The sequence below is a fragment of the Oryzias latipes genome, chromosome 19, assembly GCF_002234675.1.
Source record: "Oryzias latipes chromosome 19, ASM223467v1".
Taxonomy (NCBI): Eukaryota; Metazoa; Chordata; class Actinopteri; order Beloniformes; family Adrianichthyidae; genus Oryzias; species Oryzias latipes.
In genome coordinates, this window is record NC_019877.2 from 17,649,065 (window position 1) to 17,676,275 (window position 27,211).

At 41.1% G+C, this 27,211-nt stretch overlaps 1 protein-coding gene and 1 long non-coding RNA gene across 2 annotated transcripts in view; one reads left to right on the forward strand and one right to left on the reverse strand.

The window, feature by feature from the left end:
- myo15b (myosin XVB) overlaps nucleotides 1–27,211 on the forward strand; it is an 86,143-nt gene that overhangs the window by 6,603 nt on the left and 52,329 nt on the right. The window contains exons 6-16 of the mRNA XM_023949806.1: nucleotides 1,002–1,115; nucleotides 1,213–1,374; nucleotides 1,452–1,565; nucleotides 2,421–2,479; nucleotides 4,788–4,911; nucleotides 5,008–5,103; nucleotides 5,193–5,324; nucleotides 8,571–8,696; nucleotides 8,774–8,851; nucleotides 17,784–17,912; nucleotides 27,020–27,120. Coding sequence (XP_023805574.1) covers nucleotides 1,002–1,115; nucleotides 1,213–1,374; nucleotides 1,452–1,565; nucleotides 2,421–2,479; nucleotides 4,788–4,911; nucleotides 5,008–5,103; nucleotides 5,193–5,324; nucleotides 8,571–8,696; nucleotides 8,774–8,851; nucleotides 17,784–17,912; nucleotides 27,020–27,120 — 1,235 coding nt within the window. The remainder of the gene's footprint in view (nucleotides 1–1,001; nucleotides 1,116–1,212; nucleotides 1,375–1,451; nucleotides 1,566–2,420; nucleotides 2,480–4,787; nucleotides 4,912–5,007; nucleotides 5,104–5,192; nucleotides 5,325–8,570; nucleotides 8,697–8,773; nucleotides 8,852–17,783; nucleotides 17,913–27,019; nucleotides 27,121–27,211) is intronic.
- On the reverse strand, nucleotides 20,547–23,902 carry LOC111946390. The gene is made up of 2 exons (XR_002872091.1): nucleotides 22,983–23,902; nucleotides 20,547–22,882 (listed from the first exon to the last, which is right to left on the reverse strand). It is a non-coding gene; the product is annotated as an uncharacterized LOC111946390 (long non-coding RNA).

Here is a 27,211-nt window from a genome sequence, read left to right on the forward strand (position 1 = left end):
AATTATAATAGAGAGACAATATTGAAGTGTAAAAATGTAAACATTAATTAGAATGATCAAAACACTGCAACAAAACAATATATAAATATTAATAGTGTTAACTTCATATAAACTCAACATAAATGTTTTAAGTATCAACTTCAAGTTTCAATTATTGTAATAGAGAGGAAAAATGTAAGGGCAGAACTGTCAACAAGAATAATTAGCAACAACAAAGTAACAATTTCTCTGTAGCACTTGGTAATTAAGTAATTCAGTCTTCTGTTACACTTTAACCTGATTGCCATTCATTTTTTGTTATCGCACTACAAAACTGCAACAAGAAGAATATAAATAATATTAACTTGGTTTGGGTCTCAAAGGAGTCAAGACACTTTCTTTTGTGAAGGCAAAAGTTCAGTTACACAAATATCCAGTTGACACCAAGCCATTTGCTTTTGTAGCTGTGAAGAAATGTTTTGCATGTTAGATAAACTTAAACAAAAGTTCTGTGTCTTCTAAATGTAACAGGAGGTTACTTAAAGTTCACACAAAATGGAACGCATCCTTTTGTCGTAAATTCCCACAGGCACTTGGGGATGCCGATCTGCCAGAGTTTAACTGACAGACAGGGTTATCCAAACTCTTAAATAAGTGTACAATGGCAGGTCCAGTGGGATGAAGATGTAATTGAAGAAGTGATCGAAGAAAACCCACACATACCGGTACATGTGGAGAACACAAACTCCACACACAAGTTGAATTAAATTTGATTTACATTTTGTTGTACCAGTGAAAATGACAAAGTATTTATCCATCTATAAAGGACCTACCTGATATTTGAACCAGGACCTTCCTTTATTATCTTTAATGGTGGACATATTTCTAATAAAGCCCTTTGCCATTGTGTTAATTTACATTTCAAATGTACTGTAATGAAAAAAACAGCTTTTTTAAGCTTTAAATGATTAACGCACAGAGCTCACTTCCAATAACTGTTTGCATACTAACTTTGTTCGTAGGCTAACGAGGAAAGAAACTACCATGTGTTTTATGAGCTTCTGGCCGGCATGAACGAATGGGAAATGCAGGATTTTTATCTACAAGGAGCTGAAACCTATTACTACCTAAACCAAGTACACTTGCCATTTAAATATATTATATATTTTTTCTCATTTTCATTGTTTTTCCACCCATCAAACATTGGCAACTTATTTTTGTTAATGCTCACAGGGTGGGGCCTGCGAGCTGAAGGGGAAGCAGGACAAACAAGACTTCCAACTCCTGGTTAAGTGTTTTCAGACCATTGGTCTACATGCCAATCAGATCTCCACTATCTGGGCCGTCCTTTCCTGCATTTTGCAGCTTGGCAACATATGTTTCAGTGCATATGAGGTGTGCATTTGTGTGTTTTTGTGGCACAATATGCAAAAGTTGGAATGCTAAGATGCATGAAGGTAATCTCATTTCAGAGTGACTCGTTTGAGGTGGCGCGTCTCTTTAGCGAATCTGAGGCTCGAAGGGTTGGCTCTTTGTTGCAGATCTCTTCAGATGCCTTACAGACAGTAATTACTCACAGAGTCACAGTAAGTAGTGTCTTCTCGAGCATTTATGCCCTGTCTTTCATTGGTGTACTACGTTAAAAATTTATTTCTTTTTAGTTTTCTCATATTTCAGTGTGTAAACATTTCCAGCTGATCAAAACAAAATCTTTGCCCCTTAATTGAAATATGCAAAAGAGACATAGAATAAAAAAAGAAAGTAGAACTGGTTTCTCGTGCGCATGAGAAACTAACTGGTCATTTGTGCACAGGAGAACTTACCTGAAAAGTACATTATGTGTGAGCTTACAGAGTTTTACCTACAAAAACATTGAAGCTTTGCTTGCCCAGCGTCACCGTTATTTTATCTCTAAAGCCATGTGGTGTGTTTCACTGCTGTCATGTTAGCCACTGTTTGCATTCCTGTGGTCAAATCACCCGTCAATGGATTTTAAGTGTGGGATTCGTGGGATTTTACAGGACTGCGACTGCTAGATAGAGCTGACACTGGAGAGCTTTAACCCTTGTACTATCCTCAGATATTACTAACACATTTTACCCTTGGGGTCATTCTGACCCTAGGGATATTTGCCTCCAGAAAATGATTTACATAAAATTGTTAACCAAGTTTTTGTCAGACACATTGTTTATTTGTTGAATACATAAATAATACCTTAATAATGAAACCTGTCAGTGAGTTGACCTGTTCTCTCGCCAGCATCAGGCCAAATTTCTAAATTAGAATTAATGTATCTTGAAAAGTTTTCATATAAATCTTCTCAAATTTAATGACAACAATCGTCATATTAGCACTCCTGGTGAACTACTGAACTCTACTGCTAAATATGACTTGAGGGGCTGTTGAAGAACAGGCTTGTAACTGATTTTTACCATTCACAGGAGACTACTTACGACAGAATCTACTGCCCACTCTCTGTTGAAGGTGCCATAGAATCCCGGTAAGACCCAGTTAGGAAACAGTATTATGCAAATATGTTGGATGTCTTCCTTTTTTACTTTTTCATTTCTATGGTGAATGTTTTTCAATGTGACCTATATGGGAAGTACATAATTAATTGATGTGATTAAATTAGTAGGCTGGTTATCCAGATTTCTTGTAATCACTGCAAGAACATTTATTGAAGGTGTCAAGTTGATGGTACATTTGGACGCCTGCTTTTTGCTGAAATTATCAAACATTAGGGGCAACAGGTTTTTTTCCATTTCTGACAAGCTCATCTATTTCTATTAAATTTGATGTTACTTCAGTGAGTTTTCTGAATCTGAATGTAATGAATCTGGGTCATTGCGGAATGTCGGTCTTGCCTGTTCTTATTGGACAACCCATGTTCTGGCAGCAGAGTTACCAGCTATGTCTGCTGTCACATTTTCTGAACCTTACCCTAACCCATTTCACACTTTAGGTAATGCCACAGCATCTCAATTGAGTTGAGGTTGGGACTTTGACTGGGCTATTGTTTAAGCTATTTTTTGTTGAATTACTTCTATGCTTGGGGTCATTGTCCTGTTCATTTTCTGTTGAGCTTCAGTTGGTTAAAAGTTTGTTTTAGGTTTTCCTGTGAATGGTTTGATAAACTTGGGAATTTATTTTCAATCGATAAAAGCAATCTGTCCAAGCCCTGAGGCAGCAAAGCAAACTCAAAACATGATACTCCCTCCACCATTTTTCACTGTTGGAATGAGGTTTTGATGTTGGTGTGCTGAGCCTTTTCTTCTCCACATATGGCATTGCGTTTATCAGTTCACAGGATATTTTGTCAGTAGTGCTGAGGGACATCCAGGTGCTATTTTGCAAACTACAATGTGCAGCATTGTTTTTTTATTTGGACAGCAATAGCTTCCTCTATGGTGTCCTCCCATGAAATCCATACCTTTTTAATGATTTTCTTATAGTATAGTATGTCAGCAAAAATATTAAAATGTGATAGAGATTACTGTAAGTCTTTAGCTTACACTCTATCATTCTTCTTTACTTCATCGAGGATTCTGCGCTGTACTCTTTCAATCATCATGACCACATTTAGGAAGAGTAGCAACAGTACAGTATTCCCCCCCATATTCGCATGGGTTAGACACCAGCGAATACGCAGAATCATCAAACACGGAGAACCACCCCCTCCCCCACAGTCAAAGAATGTCACTGATCCTTACTTATCAAAAACCCTTCTGAAACATTTCTGCGACTTTGTAAAACATTTATTAGAGAACACTGGAATATTGCTCAACACGAAGATTTTTTTTTTTAATTCAGACCAATAAACTTTACCATAGTGTACTTTATAGTGCACATTAGGAGTGTCTCTGTTTCTCACTGTGCCTTAAATCCAGGAGCCCGTGCTTCCTTCTCCTTCAGCTAAGAGCGAGAGGGCATCTTCTTCCAGAAGAGGCCGGTTTCAACCATATTAAAGCCCTGCTCCAGATGATAATTATCTTTCTCAATGTATCAGGATATTTTCTGGCTACTGCTTAGCCAGCTGATGCCATTTCTCTGTGCATTGGCACAGTTGGTAGCAATTCAGGAACCAGTGGAAATAGCTTTGAAAAATTCCTTCTTCATCTCTGCTCCCCTCCTCCCCGGCAGCACCTTCTTCAGACGCAAAAGTCTTATACAAGCCTTTGAATGTACATTCAGTGATTATGTGAAGATGTGAATATTAAAACGCGAATGCGCTGGGGAACGCTGCACTGAATCTTTCCCCATTTATGGATACATGGACACTAAAGGTTTTAGAGATACTTTTGTAACCCTTTCTACCTTCATGCAATTCATCAGTTCTTGATTGTAGATCCACTGAAAATTATTTTGCGCAAGGCATGGTTCATGTCAAGCAATGCTTCTTGAAAGCAGTGAACTCAAAACTTGTGTGAGTTTTTAAAAGGTCAGGGCAGCTTTAACCAACACCTCCAGCCTCATCTCATTGCTTGGATTACAGACTGACCAATTCCTAGCCTCAGTTAGCTTCAGTTAGTTATGTGCCTTGGGGTTCACATTATTTTTCCACACTGCACTCTGAATGTTTACACATTTTGTTCAATAGAAACGCAAAAACATACTTTTTTGTGTTGCATCAGTTTGAGCAAACTGCCTATCAGGTCATGTGACTTAGATGAAGATCAGAACATATTTTATGACAAAATAATGCAGAAATCCAAGTATTCCTAAGGGATTCACATGCCTTTCTTGCAGCTGTAAGTAAAAAGATGGATATTAATATATTAAGCTATTTTTTCTGATTTCTTATTTAGAGATGCCATTGCCAAAGCATTGTACTCTGTGCTGTTTGACTGGCTGCTGGAGCAGATCAATGACTGGCTCAGTCCCACAGAGATGGACAGCTGTGTGGGTGTTGTTGACTTCTATGGGTTTGAGGTCAGTATTGCCTTAGAGCCTGTATTCTTTCAAAATGTAAACTTAAATTTTCCTTTACATGGAAGTGGATTCACTGACGCTCTGTTTTCCTTACAGGATCTGGTTATGAACAGTTTCGAACAACTTTGTATCAATTTTGCCAATGAGAAGCTTCAGCATTTTGTCAATAAAGCAGTGATTTCTCAAGAGCTGGTCAGTGCCTGTGGTAGAAACTAACAGAAACTTTTGGATTCAACATTAGTGTGTTTGTTCATTTGAGATTGTCTATGTGTCCAATGAAGGAAGAATACAATGCAGAACATATTCAGTGGTATCCAATGCCACTGAAGAACTTAAGTCCCTGTCTGGAGCTGATTGCTGGGAGGCCATGTGGCATCCTCCGCATCCTAGATGATCAGACTTTCCTGCCACAGGTACACACAAACAGGTTGATACTTTTACTGTAAAAGGGTTTGATTTAGGGACTAAGTGAACTGTTGTAAGCTAAAATACTGAACTCGTTATTTTAATATGAGAATCCTTCTGAATTAAATAAACTAAATGTCAAGAACTGGTGGTGTAGGATCCAAAATCAAGAAGACCAAACTTGTGGTAAAAACTCAAAAGTTAGACTAGAGAAAAGGAAACAGCCATGAACACAAATCTGGTGTGACTGGAACAGGGGGACAACTCAAAACAGAACATGACCAAAATCCAAAGAAATGACAATAGTATGGGCAATCTATTTTGCACATTTTCGACTATTTTTGACTGTAAAGTAAATGTGAAATTCAAAAATAACGATTTGCCAGGTTTAAGGTGCTCCTCTTATCTTGACATCTTTTTGCACTGATCTGTTTCAAAATTTCAGATAAAGTTCATTTCCCGCTAGCAGAAACTATCAAAGATTTTCTGTAAAGGAAAGTGGAACAAAACAGTTCTTTACAATCCCAAGGCCTTGTGTGTGTGTGAATATGTCTGCACGCTTGCATTGGTGTGCAATTTGGAGGCCTGTCTAATTGTGGAAGGTTTATTTTTAGACAGACAGACAGATAAACTTTAGAATTTACAGAATTTAATTGTTTAACACAGCAGAATGTATAAAAATTAATTAATGAATAACATTCTTAAAATAACTAAAATAGCTTAAAAATGATAAATACATAAAAATCATACTACACATCCACATAAAGTTTAAAACTAGCACTACTGGGAATTAGGCAGAGTGACTGCATTGGGAATAAATTATTTTTTTGTAGCTGTTTGTCCTGGCAAACAGGGTTCTCTATCTTCTGCCTGAAGGCAGGAGAGAGAAGGAGTGATGGAAAGGGTGGGGGGGGGGGGGTCCTCAGTGATGGAGGTGACTTTCCTTATCACTGATTACCTGTACAGGTCACTGAGTGGGGACTGTGGTGTTTGAGTAATTTTGGTGGCCTGACTGATTAGGGAGTATTTTTTCGCTTAAGGGTGGGAAAGTTGAACCAGGAAGAAATACTGAATGTGAAGATGGATTCAATGAGTGAAATTTACACAATGGATAAGATGTCCTTTGTTAATAATAAAAAGAAATACCGTAATATTAACAAAAAAAATCACTTTAAAAACATCAAATTTATGTTTAAAGAAAATGGGAAGTGGGGCTTTTTAGGAAATATTGTAAGAAAAAAGAAAAGTAGTTTAATTGTGTAATCACTTGGGGGGAAACATCTGATCACATATCATTTTTAATGGTGTGTGCTGTGTATAGATACACAGACCTTGCCCAAAAAGAACATTTATGGAAAGTTACATTCATTTTCATAATTCCATCAAAAACATTAAACTTTCTTAGAATAGGCTCATGGTCGACTATTTACCGGTAATTCATTTCAAGTGTTTATTTTTACATAAATTTGAGCTAATAAAACTCACAAAAATCAGGATTTCAGAAAGTTAGAATACCATGGAGAAATTGCAAAAGATAAAGACAGAGATTATTTTCACATAACAATAAAAGGTAAATACAGTCCCTTGCCAAAGTATCCGGCCCTTTTGAACTTTTCAACCTTTTGCAAGATTTCTGAGGGTTCCCTCTGGATCAGTGTTGTTCGACTTTCCATAAGCCATTCGCGTTGAGTCCCATCTCTTAGCAGCTGGTTTATTTGTGCTGCCAGGCGCTCATGGAGTGCTGTGAGTTTCTTTAGCCAGTAAGCATGTATCATGTCAGGGCTCGATGCTGTCCAGTTCTTCATACCTGAAACTCTTTCTTGGATGTCTGCCACTATGATGGTTACTGGATTCTGTTCAGGAGGGTTGCTATGTTCTTTTCTCAAAGAAACCAGCCATTGAGCGTTGCTGTTATGTGCTGTCTCTTTCTCCTATATACTTTTCAAGTGCTGTTAAGTTTCCAGCCTCGGTGGATCTGTTCTGCTAAAAAACAGGTGTGAAACGCCTGTTTATTCGTCTTGCTTCATTGTCTCTGGTGTACCTCTTCAGGCGGCTGCTCAAGGCCAGGAGTCTTCGCACTTTGTTTTTTGTTTCTTTCTTTATTCCCCCGGCACGTACCAGGGCTTCTGCAGTGCCGGCCTGCTATGCGACAGGTTCACACCGGACGGTTACTCCAGCCCGCAGGAGCATTTATTGAGGACCCAGCCAGCCTGCGTACCTCCACAAGCAAGTCTGAGATGCCCCGTCTGACCCAGCTGTCTTGCCATGTTTCCTGCTGCTGGGTCTGCGGGATCCGAGCCAACACAGGCGGCAGTGCCCAGAAGCATGTGTGTCTCGAGCCCTGCCCACAGGCCAGGTGCCACTGTTCGCTAAGCAGCGGTTAAGTTAGTCACGCTTTGGAAATGTCACCCGCCCCCCTCTCCATTATAAGCGACTCGTCGCATTTCGGGCAGACACTCGGCAGAATTGCAGGTTACTCCCCTAGGGCGGGTCTGTTAATTAACCCACCTGCTTAGCGTCCTATTTAAGTCAGGTGTACAATTGTTCATTCTCTCTTACCTTCAGCGCTCATTCTTTGCCCCTCCCTCCTCCCCGGCTTCCACCTGTGGGCTCCGTTACGGGGGTTGTTACCCGAAAGTGTATGGAAAAATAATTGTCTCAAGGAATTGAACGGAGCCTTATGCCAAAACGAAGTTGTGAATCAAATTGTGAATGTCATCCTAAAGATGTTGTGAAAACCTAAAGATGTCGTGAAATAAATGTTCTTTTGCAAGAGTTGTCTGACTGAAATAGGGTTTACTGTAGATCAGGAGTGCCCCCTCCTTTTTGGCATGCCAGCTACTTTTGTCAATATGTTTTCATTTGTTTTCTTCGTTTATCTTTTATGGCCTACCATTACATTCCAGTAGATCGCAGTCTACGTAATGAGCACTCCTGCTTTAAATCAATTAAAGAGTGGGCCTTGAATTTATATTCTATAAAAGTTTTAATTTTTTAATGGAATTGTGAAAATAAATACACTTTTTCATGGTATTCTAATTTTTACAAGAGGGTCTGTATAACATGATGGTGTTTACTTCTCAATTGAGTTTCAGTCTGCAAAGCACACTGGAACTGTCCTGGTTCTGGTCAGTTTATCCTTGAGGTTGTTATGCTGCCAGAAAAGTCTGTTGAATGAATCTGTATCATATCATGGAAAATATGATTTGAAATTTTTTAGAATACTGAATTGTGTCCTTGTGGGGTTTACACAGGCCACCGACCACACTTTCCTGCAGAAGTGCCACTACCAACATGCACACAACCCTTACTATGCCAAGCCCAAGAGCCAGATGCCAGTTTTTACCATTTATCACTATGCTGGGCCCGTCACATACCAGGTAACAAAGACTTCTCTCTCTGCTATCACTCAGTAATTGAGCAAATACATCAGACTGACAATGGTTTTTCCTTGCAGGTTCATAATTTCCTAAATAAGAACCATGATCAATTCAGAGCAGAAGTGGTGGAGCTCTTTGCTCGGAGTCGGACTCAGGTGAGCCATGTTGTGATCTATTCATGATATGCAGACTTCCTAGGACAGTATTTATCTGTAATAATAAACTTGAAATTTAAAGCACTGATTGTAATAATAAACATATAAATATCCCTGATCAAGATACAATTTCCAAATACATCATCATATTCGGACATCCCTAGTAAATACAGTACAGTAGATTTAACATTACCTGAAAAAACTTAATATTAAACCATTAATATCTCAAGTACTGACAACCTTTGAGAGTTCACCCTTTCATGAAAGTGTTGAGATTATGCTCAATTAGCAATTTTACACACTTGTATTATGTGACTAATAAGTCTAACAAGTTAACTAACCCTTAAGCCTGGGAACGAGAAAGCACAAGTTATATGTTGGTTTTGCAGAAGGTTGTAAGCTTGATTAAAGATGTGGTGCCTTCATGCCATGCAGTTTAAGCTGATAGACTGGCTGATTGTGGCTTAATCAAACAGACTCCAATTTAAATGAAGATCTCAGATAGCGTTTTTTGGCTTTACATAATAAACTTCTTATTCAAGAGTTCCAGACAGTATAAATTTGCTTCTTTCATACAATCCTATAGATGATTTCTGAGCTTTTTCAGAAACTTCAGGATAATTACATCCAACAAAGAGAACTGGGCTGGAGGGGGCGTGGGCCCAGACAGCAGCCTTCTACTGCTGCTTCCCACTTTCTGCAGTCCCTGACGGAGCTTACTACTCGTCTGGAGAGGTACACGTCAATTTTTATGAGTCTCTTGCGTTTCAGTGACTCTGGTTTTACCCACCGTGTGATTTGCACTGTCATAGAATGATGTCACTTTACTTTTCTTTAACTCATGCAACCTGTGAGGTTGAGACAGAGGTGAAAGAAGAGCAATAGCAACTCAGCATTTAGTTCTGTCATAAAAAAAAGGGATGGCTGCCTCGCAACGCATGTGAGCCTTCCGCCGTTTTTTCTCTGTATGTTTGGCAATGATAACTGTTAAATTCTGATATTGTTATAGCCAGACAGGCAGATAGCTGGTTCCACATGCAGCAGGTTTATTAAACAGACAGGTTAACAGCACAAAAGTCAGACACAACTGTAGGTCTGTAGAGCTAAGACAGGGTCAGGCATATGAAGGTAAATATGCTCAAAAAGAACGCACTTGTAGATTTGATCTGAGAACTTGTAATATAGAATGTGAGAACTTGCACACTAAAAATCTGCATCTGTGTGTAAAAATCTTCTGCTGTGAGCTGATAAATTCCCATTTGCATGTGTTCGTTTAAAGTTACAACTTCAAATCTGTGATTACAACTGCTCAAATGTACTGCTGCATGTGCTCGAATCTGCTGGCGCAAATCACAAGTGCGCTACAACTGCGCTCTGATTCTTACACATTCCTTGCGAGAAACTTGTGTTAAAACTGATCAGTGTCTGAAAATGGAACTGGGGGGGGGGTGAGGTTAGATGAGGTGGAGTCAACCAATCAGAGTGCAGGACTCAGAGAACTTGGTAAATTTAGAAAGGTCTTCACAGATTTGGACTTTCTGCTTCAAGAACTCTTCTGATAAACGTTCAAATGTGACAGAGTATCTCAATCGTTTTGTGTTAACACAGATGCAAATGCATTTCTAAAGACAAAAGTCAGTTTTTTCCTGCATTTTAATGAGAAATGATCTCTTCTTGCTTAAATGCAGACATGCTGCGAGACGGCTGCCAACGGACCGTCAGCAGGAAAATCATCTTTGTTGTAGCAGGACAATAGGGCCAGGGCTATTGAGCAGCTTTATTAAAAATCATATGTATTAACATTTGAAAAAATATATTAGATTAGATTAACGCGTTTCCCGCGGCTGTCGCGGACCCAGGCGCGGGGCCACGGCGGCCATCAGCCGCCGAGCTCCGCGGAGGAAGGATAGGCGCTTACCCAGCCGTCGCCCGGCGGGATCCTCGCCTATCCTTCCTCCACGGAGCTCGGCGGCTAGGTCCACCACAGCCACGCTCCACCGTCACCGTGCTGTGCCGTCACCGTGTCGGACCCAGCCGCCGAGCTCCGCAGAGGAAGGAGATGCGAGGATCCCGCTGGACGAGGGCGGTGCGCGGCTTTCGCACACGCAGCAGCACATTTGAGCAGTTGTAATCACGGATTTGAAGTTGTAACTCTAAATGAACACACGCAAATGGGAATTTGTCAGCTCACAGCAGAAGATTTTTAGACACAGATGCAGATTTTTGGTGTGCAAGTTCTCACATTCTATATTACAACTTCTCAAATCAAATCTACAAGAGTGTTCTTTTTGGAGCATATTTACCTTCATACAGGCAGGCAGAGGTCAAACACGAGCTAAGCAGTTTTAGGGGTCAGGCTTCAGTAATCATGGTTGAGGCAGTGGTCGGGGCAGGTGGGAAACAGAGTCAGATTCCGGAGTCAAAGCACAATCAGGGTCAGGTTAAGAGAAGGTCAGGTTTATATGGTACAAACAATACTTTGTACTGAGCGAGGTTCTGTGCACTGCTGAAGTCTCAGACTGATAACTGCTGCGTCCCAGCTGGGTGATTGTAAATGGGATCCAGCGCTGAGGAGGCTGGAAGATATAGTGAGCCAACAATCAGGGGATGGCTCCCAGAGGGGGACACAGACCCCCGCCCTCACCTACGAGCAGAAGCGAGGGGCACTCGGCACAGGGGTCGTTCGCCCAAGTCTTGGAAAACAAACCCACACCATAATTCTTCCTCCACCAAATTTCACACTCGGCACTATGCAGTTCAATATGTATCGTTCTCTTGGCAACCTCAAAAACCAGAGTTGTCTATCAGATTGCTAGATGGAAAAGCGTTATTCATCACTCCTGAGAACGTGTTTCCACTGCTCCAGGGATGGCATGCTTTACACCACTGCATTCGACGCTATACATTGCACTTGGTGATTTGTGTGGATTCAGCTGCTCTGCCATGGAAACCCATTCCATGAAGCTCCCTGCATACTGTACTTGGGCTAATCTGAAGGTCACATGAAGTTTGGAGCTCTTTTCAACTGACTCTGCAGAAAGTTGGCGACCTCAATGCACTTCAACATCTGCTGACCCCTCTCCGTCAGTTTACGTGGTCTACCACTTTTTGGCTGAGTTGCTGCTGTTCTGAAACTTCCATTTTGTTATGATAGAGCTGAATGTTGACTGTGGAACATGTTGGAGCAGGGACATTTCACAACTGGACATGTTATAGAGGTGGCATCCTATGACAATTCCATGCTGGAATTCACTGAGCTCCTGAGAGCGGCCCATTCTGTCATTATCTGATTTCCTCCACCTGGGCCTGCTCCTATTAAGCTCTGCCACTGATCCTGCCGGATCGCTGCACTGCAAGCATTCAGTCAACTCACCTGCTCTGTTTTCTGCCAATGTCTGCTCGCCATTCAGCCTGGCTTCCAGCTAAAATGCTCAGCCATTCTCTGATCTCTGCTCTCAGCTTCATGTCGCTACGGCCATTTTCTGCTCCTGTTTCCCTGCCACACCATTCTGCCCCAAGCCTCGTAAATCCCGGCACCCCTGCAATTTTCGGAACCGTTTCCCAGAGACCCTTGTGGATATTATTATTTGGATTTTAAATTTAAGGCTGCTTGTGACCAAGCCCCAGACCCCTGAGTTCCACCACGCTTCAACGAGCGTCTCTCTCTTTTCTGATTTCTGTTTCTGGAGCCACACCTACATCCATTTGCTATACTGAGGACTTCACTCTGTCCCTCTCTTCTACCTGTGGATCAAACTCTTCATCCCACATCCGTACATTGGCTGTATTTCTCCAGGAACCGGGCTCCTTTCAAGTTAAATAATAAAATATATCTGGTTTCTTGCACTCCTGAGTTTGTCCTATTTTTGGGTCCTGGAAACAATTCATGACACATTCTTTCACAAATTGTTTAAAAAAACTATGTCTGCCTGAGTGCTTGATTTTGTACACCTGTGGCCAGGCCAAGTGATTAGGACACCTCATTCTTATCATTAGGATGGGTGAGCAAATACTTTTGGTAACATAGTGTGTATGCATGTGAGAGGTAGAATGTATTTACGTGAGAGTAAATGTATATGAATGGAGTTAATGAATGGAGAATGTATGTGAGTGAGTATATATCTACCGGTATGTGTTAGCTAGAATATACTTTAGGTCTGTGAGTGTTTCATAATGAAGAATGTTTTGTATGGCTCCTCATATCCACCTGCTTTCGCTACAAATCACTATATCGTCTGCAAACATCATAGTCTAATGTGATTCCTGTCTAACCTCATCTGTCAGCCTGTCCATCATTATTACAAACAGGAAGGGGCTCAGAGCTGATTTCTGATGTAATCCCACCTCCACCTCATCTATAACACCAAAAGCACAGCTCACCACTGTCTTACAGCCCTCATATATGTGCTGCACTGCTCTAGCATTCTTGTCTTTCACAATTATTATTATTATGTTTTATTATTATTATTATTATTATTATTATTATTATTATTATTGTTGTTGTTGTTGTTGTTGTTGTTGTTGTTATTATTATTATTATCATTAGGTGTAGGTGTTTGTGTGGGTTCATTATAATATAACAATGAAATCACATCCAAATGTGTCCTACATTAAGTACACTTTCAGGTCTAGCAAACATATTCAAATCCCACAAAATATTAGTGGTTATCACAACAAACTCCCTTCTCTTCTCAAATATCTGCTTCTCCCAGTGCTCCTTTTATTAAGAATTCAAGTAGGAGGTTACAATTTACAAACAAAGAGAAAAGTTCATTAGGGAGTGTCGTATAATGAACCATTTGGGAGGACTCTAAGTTCAAACAGTATTCCTTATCAGCTAAGGACAGTATGTCGTAAAACCCCCTCATCCTAGCTGGGGAGGAGAAACAGATGAACAAACACAGAACCATTTCTAAAAATGTAAAAAGGTCAATCTGAGTTAACATTTAAATATGCATTTAACCAAATACATTCAAACAATGATAATAATAAAACAAATTTTTTTCACACTCTGACATTAGTCAAATATCTCCCTGCTGCCTTCCTTCCACCCGCCTGCTTCTGGACCGCCACCGCACAACCTCCAAATGTGCCAAGAAAGCCACTGTCCAATGTCAGCACACCGTTCATTTTAAAAATGCAACTTCCACCTCCCACCGATTACAAATACCACCATGTGGCCACGTGGTGATTATGCTGAAAAACAATGAGGTTGCCACACTGGGGCCTTTTTGGTATATATGACCATGTTCTTATAGGTCTGTGCACTAATACCCTTGTTAAGGTAATTGTCTTTGACACATAGTATTACTAGGTTGGGATGTGTTTTCCGCTACTTAAGTAGTTCGTAAAGGTTCAGCTAATAATTTCTCAACAGGTAATAAACTGCACAGACAAATTTTAAAAGCCCAATAGGTTTTATCACTTTATTTTAACAGTTTTTGCCCATCTGACACTTGTGTTTTTTCATTTTGCCACAATTTTAGATGTAAAACCACCTTCATTCGTTGCCTGAAGCCAAACTTTGTCAAGGTAAGGAAATTTGCAGGACTCTTTACTTGTTTAAATCTTTTCATAATGTAGAGGTTCTACATTATAGGAAAAACAAAACCACAAAGCCTACATATTTGATGCTACCCCCCCCCTCCCTGCATATACATGCACACTTACCCGTTAACCTCTTGAGACCTGGCGTCCACATACAAGGACATCACATTGTGGGTTTTATTTTCACTGTGGTTAATTCCAACAGTTTGGGTCTCTACATGTGCTGCCTCCTTCTGCTCCTACGTGCACTTAGTTGAAGAATCTTTTAAAACCAGTCTTGTACTATGTTCACACAGGGCTTGGAAATGCACCATCAAGCGACCACTTTCAATGGAAAGTCTTTGTAAACTCACTTATATGCAAGTTTCAGGCCTCTGTGTTCAAAACTCTTGCGGTCACGTGTCGCAATGCAAGACCAGGGGCCTCATTTATAAACGTTGCATACGCACAAAAGAAGGCGTACGCCACTCTCTACGCAATAGTTGAGATTTATAAAAAGCAAACTTGATGGGAAAATGTGCGGTCCTTCTCGCAAGCTCTGACCCAGGCGTACGCACAAAAACGGATGGAATGAGAAACGGCGACACCGTCGGCAGATGGAAGAAACACGTGAAAATGAAAATGACAATACTGCCTCTCAGAAATAACATGAAGACTTCACAAAGCAAGTCTTACAATTAACAGCCTACACGAACACCCGTTTGATCGATCAGCAGTGAAACAAATAAAAAAAATCAAACGAAAATTACAACAGAAATTCAAATGAACACTTATTTGCAAAAAGAAAAGTGAAAAATGTTCTGCAATATTGGCATGTTGTGCAATTCATCCTCATAAATAATATAGTTAACAGAACAAAATAATGTACAAAACTGATATTCCCGTCAATGTGTCCATCTGGCGGAGCAGATATAGGTGCAATTAGACAGACAGATGGATAGATAGAGAGAGATGCATTAATTGTCCACTTGGGAAAGTTGTTTTCATAGTAAAACATTTCTTCATAAGCTACAGAATTATGGTATCCATGCATATGCCTTTAGTTTGTTTTATTTTTGATAAAACAATGTATGGCGTATGTCTCAACCATTCAGAAAGCAACAAGAAATTACATTTGCGCTGATCAACTTCCCATTTCCACGTCGATTATTACCGACATCTGTAGCTTGTCAGATGTAATTAAATGGATGGAAATAAAATGCCCCATCACAATGCGTAATGACGCACAATGGCTGATCTTGCGCTCTTAGAAGATGTGGCAAATGGAAGAATTTGGAGTGAACGCATCTTTAGACAGCAAGAAGACGTGCTGGCAAACGAGGACGACTGGCTTATGAGCCGGTTCCGACTTCCTCGAGCCGTCCTGTTGGACCTCTGCGGGCTTTTGGGGGTGTGTCACCCGGTGCATCTGGCGCGTCGGCATCCCCCTGCACCTCAGTCACCACTCCACTAAGGGATTCCCCAATTGTTGCCGCTTGTCTCTCATCAAGAGGGGTCAGCTCCGGTGTCCCCCCCGTGGCAGACACACTCTGCTGGCGATGCAGCACCAGACGTTTTTTTGCCTCGACTTTGATGTCCGACCATTTATTTTTTATTTAACCACGGTCCGAGGTTGTGAGGCTACAGCATTAACGGCGTCTGCCACTCACGTGGCTTTTTGGCATTAGAAATGCCCACACTGTGCCCTCCAAACAACACTTTTCTCCTCTTTTCCACCTCGCCAACGATAACTTCTACTTCACATTGAGTGAAGTTACGTTTTTTTCATTTCCTCTCGGTGTGTGCCATGGTTTCGCAATCAATGAATATTCATTTGTGGGCGTTTCACGGACTATTTATGGGCAACTATGGGCGTGTCATGAGGCCGCAAAAGCTGCGCTGCATTTAGAATTGGTTGTGATTTATTAAGGGAAAGATGCGTAGGATGTGCGTGCGCACGGTTTTATAAATCCGAATATTTCTGTGCGTACGCACGTCCTATGTTTCATCCGTACGCCACTTCTGACGAAAATCCTACGCAAAGTTTTATAAATGAGGCCCCAGGTCTCTATCAACCAGACGAGGTTAAGGAGGTGGGCCTCTAGGGGGAATTCTGGAGGAAACTCTTCTTGAAGTGTTTAAGCTTTCTGACGTGGAACACCGAATGCACTTGTGGGGGGAAGATCCAAACAAAGTGCAACTGGAGTGACAATCCGGAAACAAAAAATGGCCCCAGGAAGCTCGGTTACAGTTTCCTGGCTCGTCTCGTGCCCCGAGCTGTCCCTCAACTACATCTGGAGGAAGCCCATCTGCTGGACTTTTTACGAATGAAAATGTAGAGTTAGATAAGTTAATTCTTCTCTAAGAGTTCTGGTACATCGCCTGTCCATCCTGGGGGAGGATCCCTCCTTCATGTGGACACCACTGAGGTTTTTTTCTTTCTTTTCAGATCCCGTTTTTTAAGGAGGTTTTCCTCACCGCGAAGGAGGGTCTAAGGGCAGTGATGCCCAGTTTAGTCTGCTTAATTATTTCAATTTAGAATATTCCTGTTGAATTCTATGTAATCATGATACTTATGATATTATGTTTACTTTACAATTACCGGTATAAAGCCCATTGAGACTACTGTTGTTGTAATTTTGGGCTATATAAATAAACTGAATTGGCACATCCTTCAAGGGAAAGGTTGGCAGAGGAAAGCCACATCCGTGGTATACAGAAGTCGGGTTAGGTGGTGGTTAGTGATCAGCGAAAGCCTCTCTTGGTCGCAGATCAACAGGGTTCGATATTGTCTCCAGACCTGATGGCACCGCCGCACCAGACCTGCAGACCAGAAGTAGAGGTAGACAGCTCCTGATGTGGAAAGAGAGGGGGTTGCTATCCATAGGCCACTTGGAAAGGAGAGAACCCTGTAGAGCAAGTAATGAACATATTTTATCCAAAGGTGACTGGCCCAAGTACCCAGAATCCTGGAGCACATTGCCCGTAGAGAGGTCTCCAAGTCCTGGTTGAATCGCTCCACTTGGCCTTTGGTCTTGGGAGGAAAACCAGAAGACAGGCTAAACCAGTAGCTTGCAAATCTCCCTCCAGACGGCTGCCACAAATTGAGCACCCTGCTGAAACAATGTTCTCTGGGAGACCATGTAAGCAAAATGCATGTTAGCTAGCCTAGATCCCAAATTAGATCAGTATAACAAAATGATGATACAACAAGACATTTAGTCTTTTATGTCCGTGAGTGTCTCAAAATTTCAAACCTGGGATCAATAAAGTTTTGTTTTGTCCATCCATCCATCTTTCTCCCTCCCTCTCCGTACTGATTTGATAATAAGATAAATGAATAACCAGCTCCAGAATGTTTTTATTCATAGAACAGGGACTAACCTTTTATTCTTTCTTCTGTCAGCTTCCTGGGATCTTTGATGTGGACTATGTGTCTGATCAGCTGCGGCATGCAGGGATATTAGAAACCATCCACATTCGAAAAGAAGGCTACCCCATTCGGATTCAGTACTCCTACTTGATACAGAGGTGTGTAAACATACACAACATTCCAACTAAAACACATCTATACAAAAGTGTTTTGGGTAATCTTGTTGCCTGTCTTTATTTGTGTATAATTTATCTAATACTAGAACCCAAAGCTTTAATTTAGGGCTTAAATCAATCTGTCTGTATTGAAGAATTTTTTTTGTAAAAACCTGCCATATTTTATACAAATTTCCCCTGGTGTAAAATTTTGCATTGGAAAACAAGTTTTCTTTTAAAAGGCATAAAATGAAAAATTAAATATCTTCTTAGGACACGATAAGTTAATTAGATATCATGCACCATAAATTCATTTCATTCTCATTCAAAGCTGTATTAGTTGTCCAGAAAAATATGTTCTAAATAGGTAACAAATCATTGCAATGTCTATAGTTTATTATGAAATTATTTTTCTTTAATTAGGAGAATGCACATATGGATCAAACCTCTTTGATAACTTAGGACACAGGGACCATGTCATATTTAATAGCACCTGTAAAGAAGACACTGAGTAAACAGATTTATCTAAGTCTATGTCACGGTTTTAGTTTCTTTGCTTTTGTGTTTTGAGTTCACTTCCTGTTTTATTTTGGAGGGTTTCCTGTTTTGTGTTGTATTCGAATTTGACTTTTGGTCCCCATCAGTGTTGCCAGATTGGGCGGTTTTCCGCCCAATTGGCGGTTTTGGGTCTAAATTTGCGGGTAAAAATGGCTTTGGGCGGGTATGCATAATTTGGGCGGTTTTAGGGTCTGTTCGGCGGGTTTTTCCCCTCATGAATATATAATAGCGGACTACGTTAGGCTGGGTGGCTGTTGAAGGCTTATGTTCTGAAGCTCCGTGAACGCACCAGGCAGAGACGCTTAATGGGTTCTGTCATCTAACCTGTTGTTGGGGGTTTGCCGCCCCGCCCCTCCTCTCAGAAGTTGCGTTGTTTAAAGCTGACACCGCGGTCGCGTGTGGGCGGAGCTACGAGCTAACGTTATGGTCCGATCGCTGCATGTCTGTGTATCGATGCATGGTAGACACGGAGAATGTGGAGAGATCAGGTTTAATATTTTGGAGAGTTCTGCATGGTAATCATGTTTCCATGTTTGAGTTCATAAAATCATCCCAGAGAAAGTCTCTGCTTCAACTCCCGCAGAGAAAGCTGCGTGTGAATCTGACGTCCGTGTTTCTATCTCTGACAGTTTGAAGCCAAAGCCCCTCCCCCGCCTCTCTACCTGCTTTTCCGCTCCACCTGTTCACCTGTTCATATCCTCTGTAGCTCAGAGTTGTTTTCCCCCGCGCTCCTCAGTGTGTCCACCACAGAGAGCGCTAAACACGGTCATCATAGCCTATCATAGCAGCAGGTTGACACGGTAGTAGTCGGGGCGCTTTGGCGCAAGCGCAGCACAAGGATGGAAGAGGTTATAGATAGGTTATAGCGGGTTAAGAAAATGAATGCAAGAACGCCGGCCCGCTGAAAAAGAATTCAATACTGTACTCCTTTTATTAATAGTCTGAACTATCTTTGATTTTGAGAAATGTTTTATTTTGAAAAATCACCGCATCGGGTACTTAATCAGTCCAGTAGGGGAAAAAATTCTACAAAAGCTGTATATTGTTGTTTCTCCCAATCATAGATAGATAGATAGATAGATAGATAGATAGATAGATAGATAGATAGATAGATAGATAGTGTTGGAAAATATAATCTGTCGCTTTGAGATTACTTTCCTTGTTGCATGTTCAATAAAGTCGAGAAGAAGAAAACCACGGGATTCGTCCGGATTAAAGATTAACAAATTTATTCCCTAACAATATTTCTAAAAACAGAGTAAAACAAAATAAAACAGATCGATCTGGGTGTCCAAAATCAAGGCCTGCAATACGCAAGAGGTTACATTCCGAATTCACATGCAGCTTGTCTGGAGACACAGGAAAATTCCTTGAGTTCAGACTTTTAAGCATGTGGGCAGAACATCCTCCCCCGGGAGCAAGATGGCCGCCGAATCTCCGCCTCTGGTCGCTAGAGATTGGCTGGCAGGGAGCCTGCCCACTTCTGTCAGTCCATGTTAGGAGTCAGCATCCGTTTTCCCGCGTCTGAAGTCACCTCCCAGACTGACATGGTCCCGCAACCAAATGGCTCCCTAGGTGGCCCCCACGTGTGGCCGGATCTTCTTAACATACAGTAGACAATACACCTTTGTTCCCCACACGGGAGCAGATGCCTGTGGCGGTTCCCAGGGATTGAGATGATTGATTTATGATCCAAGTCAGACCTACAACCAAATGGCCCCAGAAGATCAAAGACCGTTTTCTCCTGAAGGGGGTTGGAGGTTGGAGCTGCATTCCTGAAACCTCTTTACATATGCAATTATCAGGAAGTCCCTTTTAATTGAAATGACTGAAACCCACACACAGTAAACCTGAAAGAAAACCTTCAAAGAAATAAAGATAAGATAAAAACCTAGGAGAAATAAGAACCACAAAAATAAATTCCTTCAGTTTCCCTCTCTTGACCTCACGAAGTGAGGTCACACAAAAAATAAAAACACATCACATCATGCAATCAAAACAGCTGTGGTCTCTCGCCCTCACAATCTTTATCAGAACCAATGTGCCCTTCAAAGGTGTGAATGATTTGTTCATAAGTGTAGGAGCGAAAACCTGTCAGAGCTTGCATTAACCATCTTTAAGAAACGTTCAGTTGGACAGGGAAAATTCTCGCTACGGTCCTGTGCCCCATCAGCGACCATCCCTAAGGATACTTATGCTTCATTAGATATTTGGCACATTGGCATTTACAAAGAACAATACATGAAATAGTAAATAAAGAAAATGCACAAATAAAAATTCAAATTATTCTAAAAAGTAAAAGATAAAGACAATAAAATAGCACTTCCTGTAAGAAAAAGGAACACCTGGAATTAAGGAGGGGAATTGAGAAATGTTAAAGCAGAACAAAATCACACAGACGAAAAGAAAAAAGAAAATTGTCAAACATAACAGTAAGCAATTTTATAAAATGCAACAAAGTCCAAAAAAGGTCATTTCGGGCCTCGAACACTCGCGTCCTCCTTCTGCATGTCCCACAAGCTCTGGCAAGCTTGGATCTGGCCTCCTATGGACTTCTCAATAAGCCTGTTATCAGAGATGTGACACATGGTGAATCAACAGAACGGCTGCAAAAGGACTTGGGGTGTCCACTGCTGTGGTACTGTTCTGCCAAGATGATTCTGCTGTGGGTCTAAGTTTTTGTTAGTGTTAGGGTCCGGAAATTAAAAAATAAAAAACAATAAAACACAAAAGACAATGAGACAAGAATCAATTTACGCATGCGCAGTAAGAGAAAATATGATGGAAAAGGTCCACCACATTTCTCTTCTCAAAGGTCTGCTTCCCCTCGTGGTGTTTTATGAAGAACACAAGTGGGGAAAATACAAATTCAAGAAAAAGAAAAGTTTATTATGGGCTGTTGTCTAATGACCCAGCCGTAGAACCTACTCATCCTTGCTGTGGATGAGAGAAAATCAGATGGACACACAAAGCTTTAAAATTTTAAAAATGGTCAATCTGTGTTACTATTTAAACATTCTTTCTAGACAAATACATTTAAACGATAATAAAATAATGTCCTTCTTTTAATCATTAAGACCTCTTTTGTCTACCTCCCTCTCTTGGCCTGGGGCTAAGCTCCAGGACAAACACATAAAACGAATTAAATGTAAAGCAAGAACATAAAAACAACAGTTTGGTGCACAGATAAGGTGAACAGGCGTCCTGTCCACGCTCCTGTAAAAGGCAAGGTCACAAGAAGAAATAATACAACTGCAACAGAAGATCTTTCATTAATTGCAGGCAGAGTTCAGCAGTTGGTACTGCCAGCAGGAGGTCATCAGCCTACATCATGAAAACACAAACCTTTTATAGCATAATGTTCTGTCAGAGAGACTTTAAACAGTGATCAAAAATGCAAGAAGGATTTTATGAACCCCTCTGTACTATAATGCGAACAATGGTCTGCTATTTTTATGTAATGATTCCATTAAAAGAAAACGTGTGCTAAGTCAATAGCAACAAACAACACACCTTGTGAGGTTAAAGGTGACAGCATGCAATATGGATCAGGGACGTATAGGTTTTATAATAATGGTGACGTCATCAACTCAAATTAACATTAGCTTAAATCATATGCAATCCATCTACTTTTAAAACCGGTTTCAAAGAAGTACACCATGAAGAATACGAATATTCAATGACACCATAGTTCCACAGCCCAGACTGAGTTTCCTTCCTCCCTTCATCTGCATCAGTCACTCAGCTGCACTGAGATCTAAAATCTGTGCTCCTGTAGTTACCTGGATCACCACCGGGGGGACGATGAAAAATGAACCAACATCAACTGAACCTGTGGACCACGAAGCATCAGAGAGCGTTTTAACATCACCTCTGCATCTTCATGAGCCGTCTCCTCTCTGCTCAGTTGTTGAACGGCAAAATGAACCTGTACATTTTTATTGAGGGAGGAAAGTGAACACCTGAAAAAACACAACTTAACCAATGTGTTGTTAATGTCCTGCTTAGTCTAATCCTATGTGAGATACAGCTGTGTCTGACAGCTAGTATCATTGCATTTGTGAGTGTATGAATGCACAATAAGCCGCTCGCCCTCAGGGTTAATATATGTCAGTGTAGTTCAAATGCCACGTGTGGTCTTCTACCTGCTGAAATACTTCTTACTGTTAATCATGCTCTCTGTCATAATGGAGTGTACAGGTCAGACCATTCGGAGGCTTCAAACACAGGAATCCAGGCTTCAAACCTGAAATTAACGAAACCACCTGGAATTTCAGGGCCCTTTATATGTCTGCAGTGGGGGTCGGCTGTGGTGTCCAGCATGGCATCCAGTCTGCTGTCTCCTGTTTTGACAAGACTGTCCCATCCCAACAGATTCACAGGCGTGTTTGGTGAATGCACGCATGAATGTTCCACCATCTGGTCAAAAGTCAGTCGGATGGTCTTTTGCAGGTTTTGAGGAGTCATTTGTTCATTTGTCAGAGCAGGTAGAGTGTCCAGTAGACTCATCAGTGGTTACCTTTGAGCTTGAAAAAGACAATGGCTCCTGCATCAAGTGGTGTTGTCCGACTTGCCCTGTGGTCCTCGCCACGGTGGAGGAGGGCTTGGAGTGGTCATGGGTACTGTTCATTTTTCCTCCAGACCCTCTGCCTCTTGGTCTGTACATTCTGCTGTTGGGCACCTCGTTGTGGGCTGTCAGGGTTCAGAGCGCCATAGATGCCATTTCCAACTGCTGCTGGGGTCCCCTGGGTGGCCTGCTTCTCCCAGGATTTTTCCACCCGTCCTCCTGTTTTGGTCTCCGAATGGCTGAGCATGACACGTCACTACTGCTGTCTCTGAGGGCATCAAAAGTCAAAATTCATGTTAGTTTCCTTTTCTTTTGTAAAACACCTTTTATCCTGTGTGAATCATTTCAGCAGGGTAAAGAATTGTTTTTCTTCAGTTGCTCAACCTCCCCCTCTCTCCTGTCCTGTTTCTTCAAATGTGCTCTGGGGGTCAGTCACTGCTGACTCGGCTCCCTCCTGTGAAGCTAGAGAACTGCGGAGGATGGTAAACTTTTGCGTCTTTTGTCACTCACCCACAAAGCAGAGGGGGGTTTTCTGTCTAAAGTTTTATGAGATCTCGGGGGGGGGCTGCTCTTCTGCTTGGAAAGATATTTAGAAATGTATTAGTCATGTTCAGTCTTCACCGTCTCCAACACCGTCAGTTGATCAGTAATGAAAGCCAGCAAGGGGAAAAAATCCCTAAAATTTTCTTTGGCCGAAATGACGGACCTGGAGCAAAATCTTTGGAAACTATATTGTATTACATGCATTCTGGCCGCTAATCATTCACTCTTAATCAAAAAATAAAGACAAATTGTTTTGACTTACCCTTAAGGACTGTTTTTGCCCTACAAAAAGAATTTGGAGAAGTACTAAAAGCAACAAAATCCCACAATTTAAGGTTTTCCTTATTTAATCAAAAACACAATTCACACTCTAAAACACAGACAATCAATACAAAGACAAGAACTTTTAACCGTTTTTGCAAAAGACATAACACAACAAATTAGGTACCTTACACAAACAAAAATAAACCATTTCACTGAAATGAATCGTTCATAACTAGCATTTTAACATTCATGTTCCCCCTTCTTCCGTTCTACCAGAACCCGCACTTTCATACCACACCTTTCCATGTCCACAAACCCTCCATTTTACTTACAATGCTTTTCATTTCTCCTGCTTGTCTACATTGCCACATCCTTCCAAATCCTCAAAAACCATGTTTCCCTTTCCTTTACCTCGTCCTTTTCCCCATTCTGATAACAATTTTCAAATACTATTGAGTATGATTCAAACAAACAAAACCACCACTCATTCGCTTCTCATTCAACCAGCAGTGCACAAGATCAAAACAAACAGAAAAACGAACTTAAACAAATTAAAAATGTCAATAATACTTCTTCGAACAAAACTGAACTTAATCGCGGTTATTAGGACATACAAACAAATTAGAGACATGTATTCACAAGAAAACCGAAATAATTACAAAATTATTTTACCCCAAATGTATTAGACCCTGCAACCATGCACGTTGATCTCACCGTTGCGGCAGAGGCTCCCGTCGGAGGCGCTGTGCAACATAAAAACCTTTTTCGGCGAACCGAAAACCCACTGGAAGTTGTTTTTCAACGCTGTCTTACAACCAAGGTCATTACCACGCTCGATAACGACGATCATGATTTTACCGCAAATTACATCCCAAACTCTTCAAATGTTCCTCATGAAAAAGTTCAGCACGTTCCGTCATATTTGGTCGTCAGGGACGCGTCTCGCCGACCACATGGTACAAACAAAGCCAATCACAGCCACACGTCGCCATTTTGGCTAGGACTCCGTCACGCTTACCACGTGGTACAGACAAAACCAATCACAGTCGTCTACACATTCGAAAACAAGTAAAACGTCCCGTCATTGGTCCGTTCGATGTAAACATGATGAACAAGATGGCTGCGTCCATAGAGCAGACAATACACAGGGAAATGTGGAAAATACAGTTAAAATACACAGATTTCAAACATTGTCATCCCATTCTTTCCAAAATCGCATACATTTCATTCCATTCATTCTCATTCAAGCCATTTTCACCGCTGTTGTAAAGTCAAGTCGTCGGCGTCATTAAGTCTGTCGTCAAAAGAAAATTCACCGGTTTCCTCATTTCTTCTGTCTAGCGCACCTTTCATTTTTACTGTGAATCCCTCTGTGGTTTCTCTACGCATTAAAAATAATTTGTGAAGGTTCGCTTCCTTCCTGGTTTTTCCGAAAATCCTAAAACGCGCAAAATTAGTTCCTATAGTAACACTGTTGTTTTCGTACGGGATTTCGTACAGGCTTAAACAGACGCAAAACCTACTATTTTTTAACGTAATCCAAATATCACACGCTCCCAATTTACTATTTATTCAATTTTGACAGGCTAAACAGACACAAAACCTGCACAATTTGCTCAGCTCTAATTAATTTTCATGAATTTCCTTAGTCCAATTTGCTGTTTCAGGAGGGTGAACCACAAAACTTATACAGGTGCGCTATGCCGTCCACATACTTCACTTCCCCACAATTTGAGTTATTCACTAAGAGAATAACCTGGTCAATATGCAGAATTTACGAACAGGTTCCTGCTTTACCTTTTGTTTGTGAGGCCTCGAGGGAAGTCAAGCACGTGGGGGGGAGCGTCACCGACTTTTCGCCGAAAGTCTCAGAAATCTCATAATAAACCACTATCGGTCCTCTTACCCGCGTTGCGCTTCCGCGTTTCTTCCCCACTTTTCACGTTCAGGGGTCACCAATTAATGTTGGAAAATATAATCTGTCGCTTTGAGATTACTTTCCTTGTTGCATGTTCAATAAAGTCGAGAAGAAGAAAACCACGGGATTCGTCCGGATTAAAGATTAACAAATTTATTCCCTAACAATATTTCTAAAAACAGAGTAAAACAAAATAAAACAGATCGATCTGGGTGTCCAAAATCAAGGCCTGCAATACGCAAGAGGTTACATTCCGAATTCACATGCAGCTTGTCTGGAGACACAGGAAAATTCCTTGAGTTCAGACTTTTAAGCATGTGGGCAGAACATCCTCCCCCGGGAGCAAGATGGCCGCCGAATCTCCGCCTCTGGTCGCTAGAGATTGGCTGGCAGGGAGCCTGCCCACTTCTGTCAGTCCATGTTAGGAGTCAGCATCCGTTTTCCCGCGTCTGAAGTCACCTCCCAGACTGACATGGTCCCGCAACCAAATGGCTCCCTAGGTGGCCCCCACGTGTGGCCGGATCTTCTTAACATACAGTAGACAATACACCTTTGTTCCCCACACGGGAGCAGATGCCTGTGGCGGTTCCCAGGGATTGAGATGATTGATTTATGATCCAAGTCAGACCTACAACCAAATGGCCCCAGAAGATCAAAGACCGTTTTCTCCTGAAGGGGGTTGGAGGTTGGAGCTGCATTCCTGAAACCTCTTTACATATGCAATTATCAGGAAGTCCCTTTTAATTGAAATGACTGAAACCCACACACAGTAAACCTGAAAGAAAACCTTCAAAGAAATAAAGATAAGATAAAAACCTAGGAGAAATAAGAACCACAAAAATAAATTCCTTCAATAGATAGATAGATAGATAGATAGATAGATAGATAGATAGATAGATAGATAGATAGATAGATAGATAGATAGATAGATAGATAGATAGATAGATAGATAGATAGATAGATAGATAGATAGATAGATAGATAGATAGATAGATTTTCAGATGACTTTTGGGCTGGAAAACTGTGACTCTATCTGGCAACACTGGTCCCCATCTGTCCTGATTGTGTTCACCTGTCTAGTCTTGTTTGTGTGTATTTAAGTCTCGTCTTTCCCTTCCTCTTGTGCTGGTCCATAACATTCTGCTTTCCTGTTGTAAGGCTCCGCTAGTTCCCAGTTTTTAGTTTTGATGTTTCGCCATTTCAAGTTTTCTAGTCTTTTGAGTTTGCCTGCCAGTTCTGCAGTGGTTTTTGTAGTTTGTTTTAGTTATTAAGCACCTCCTTTGTTCCTGAAACTCCTGCCTCCTCTTCTCTGTGCCTGGTTGCTTCCCTCATTCCCCCACACATCAGTCTAACCATGATCCAGCGGTATGATTTTTTTCTTTTTTTTCTTTCTGTATTTTCTCACTGGAAAATGTCAGCTTTTATTTTCCCAATAGAAATCAAAAGTATTTTACAC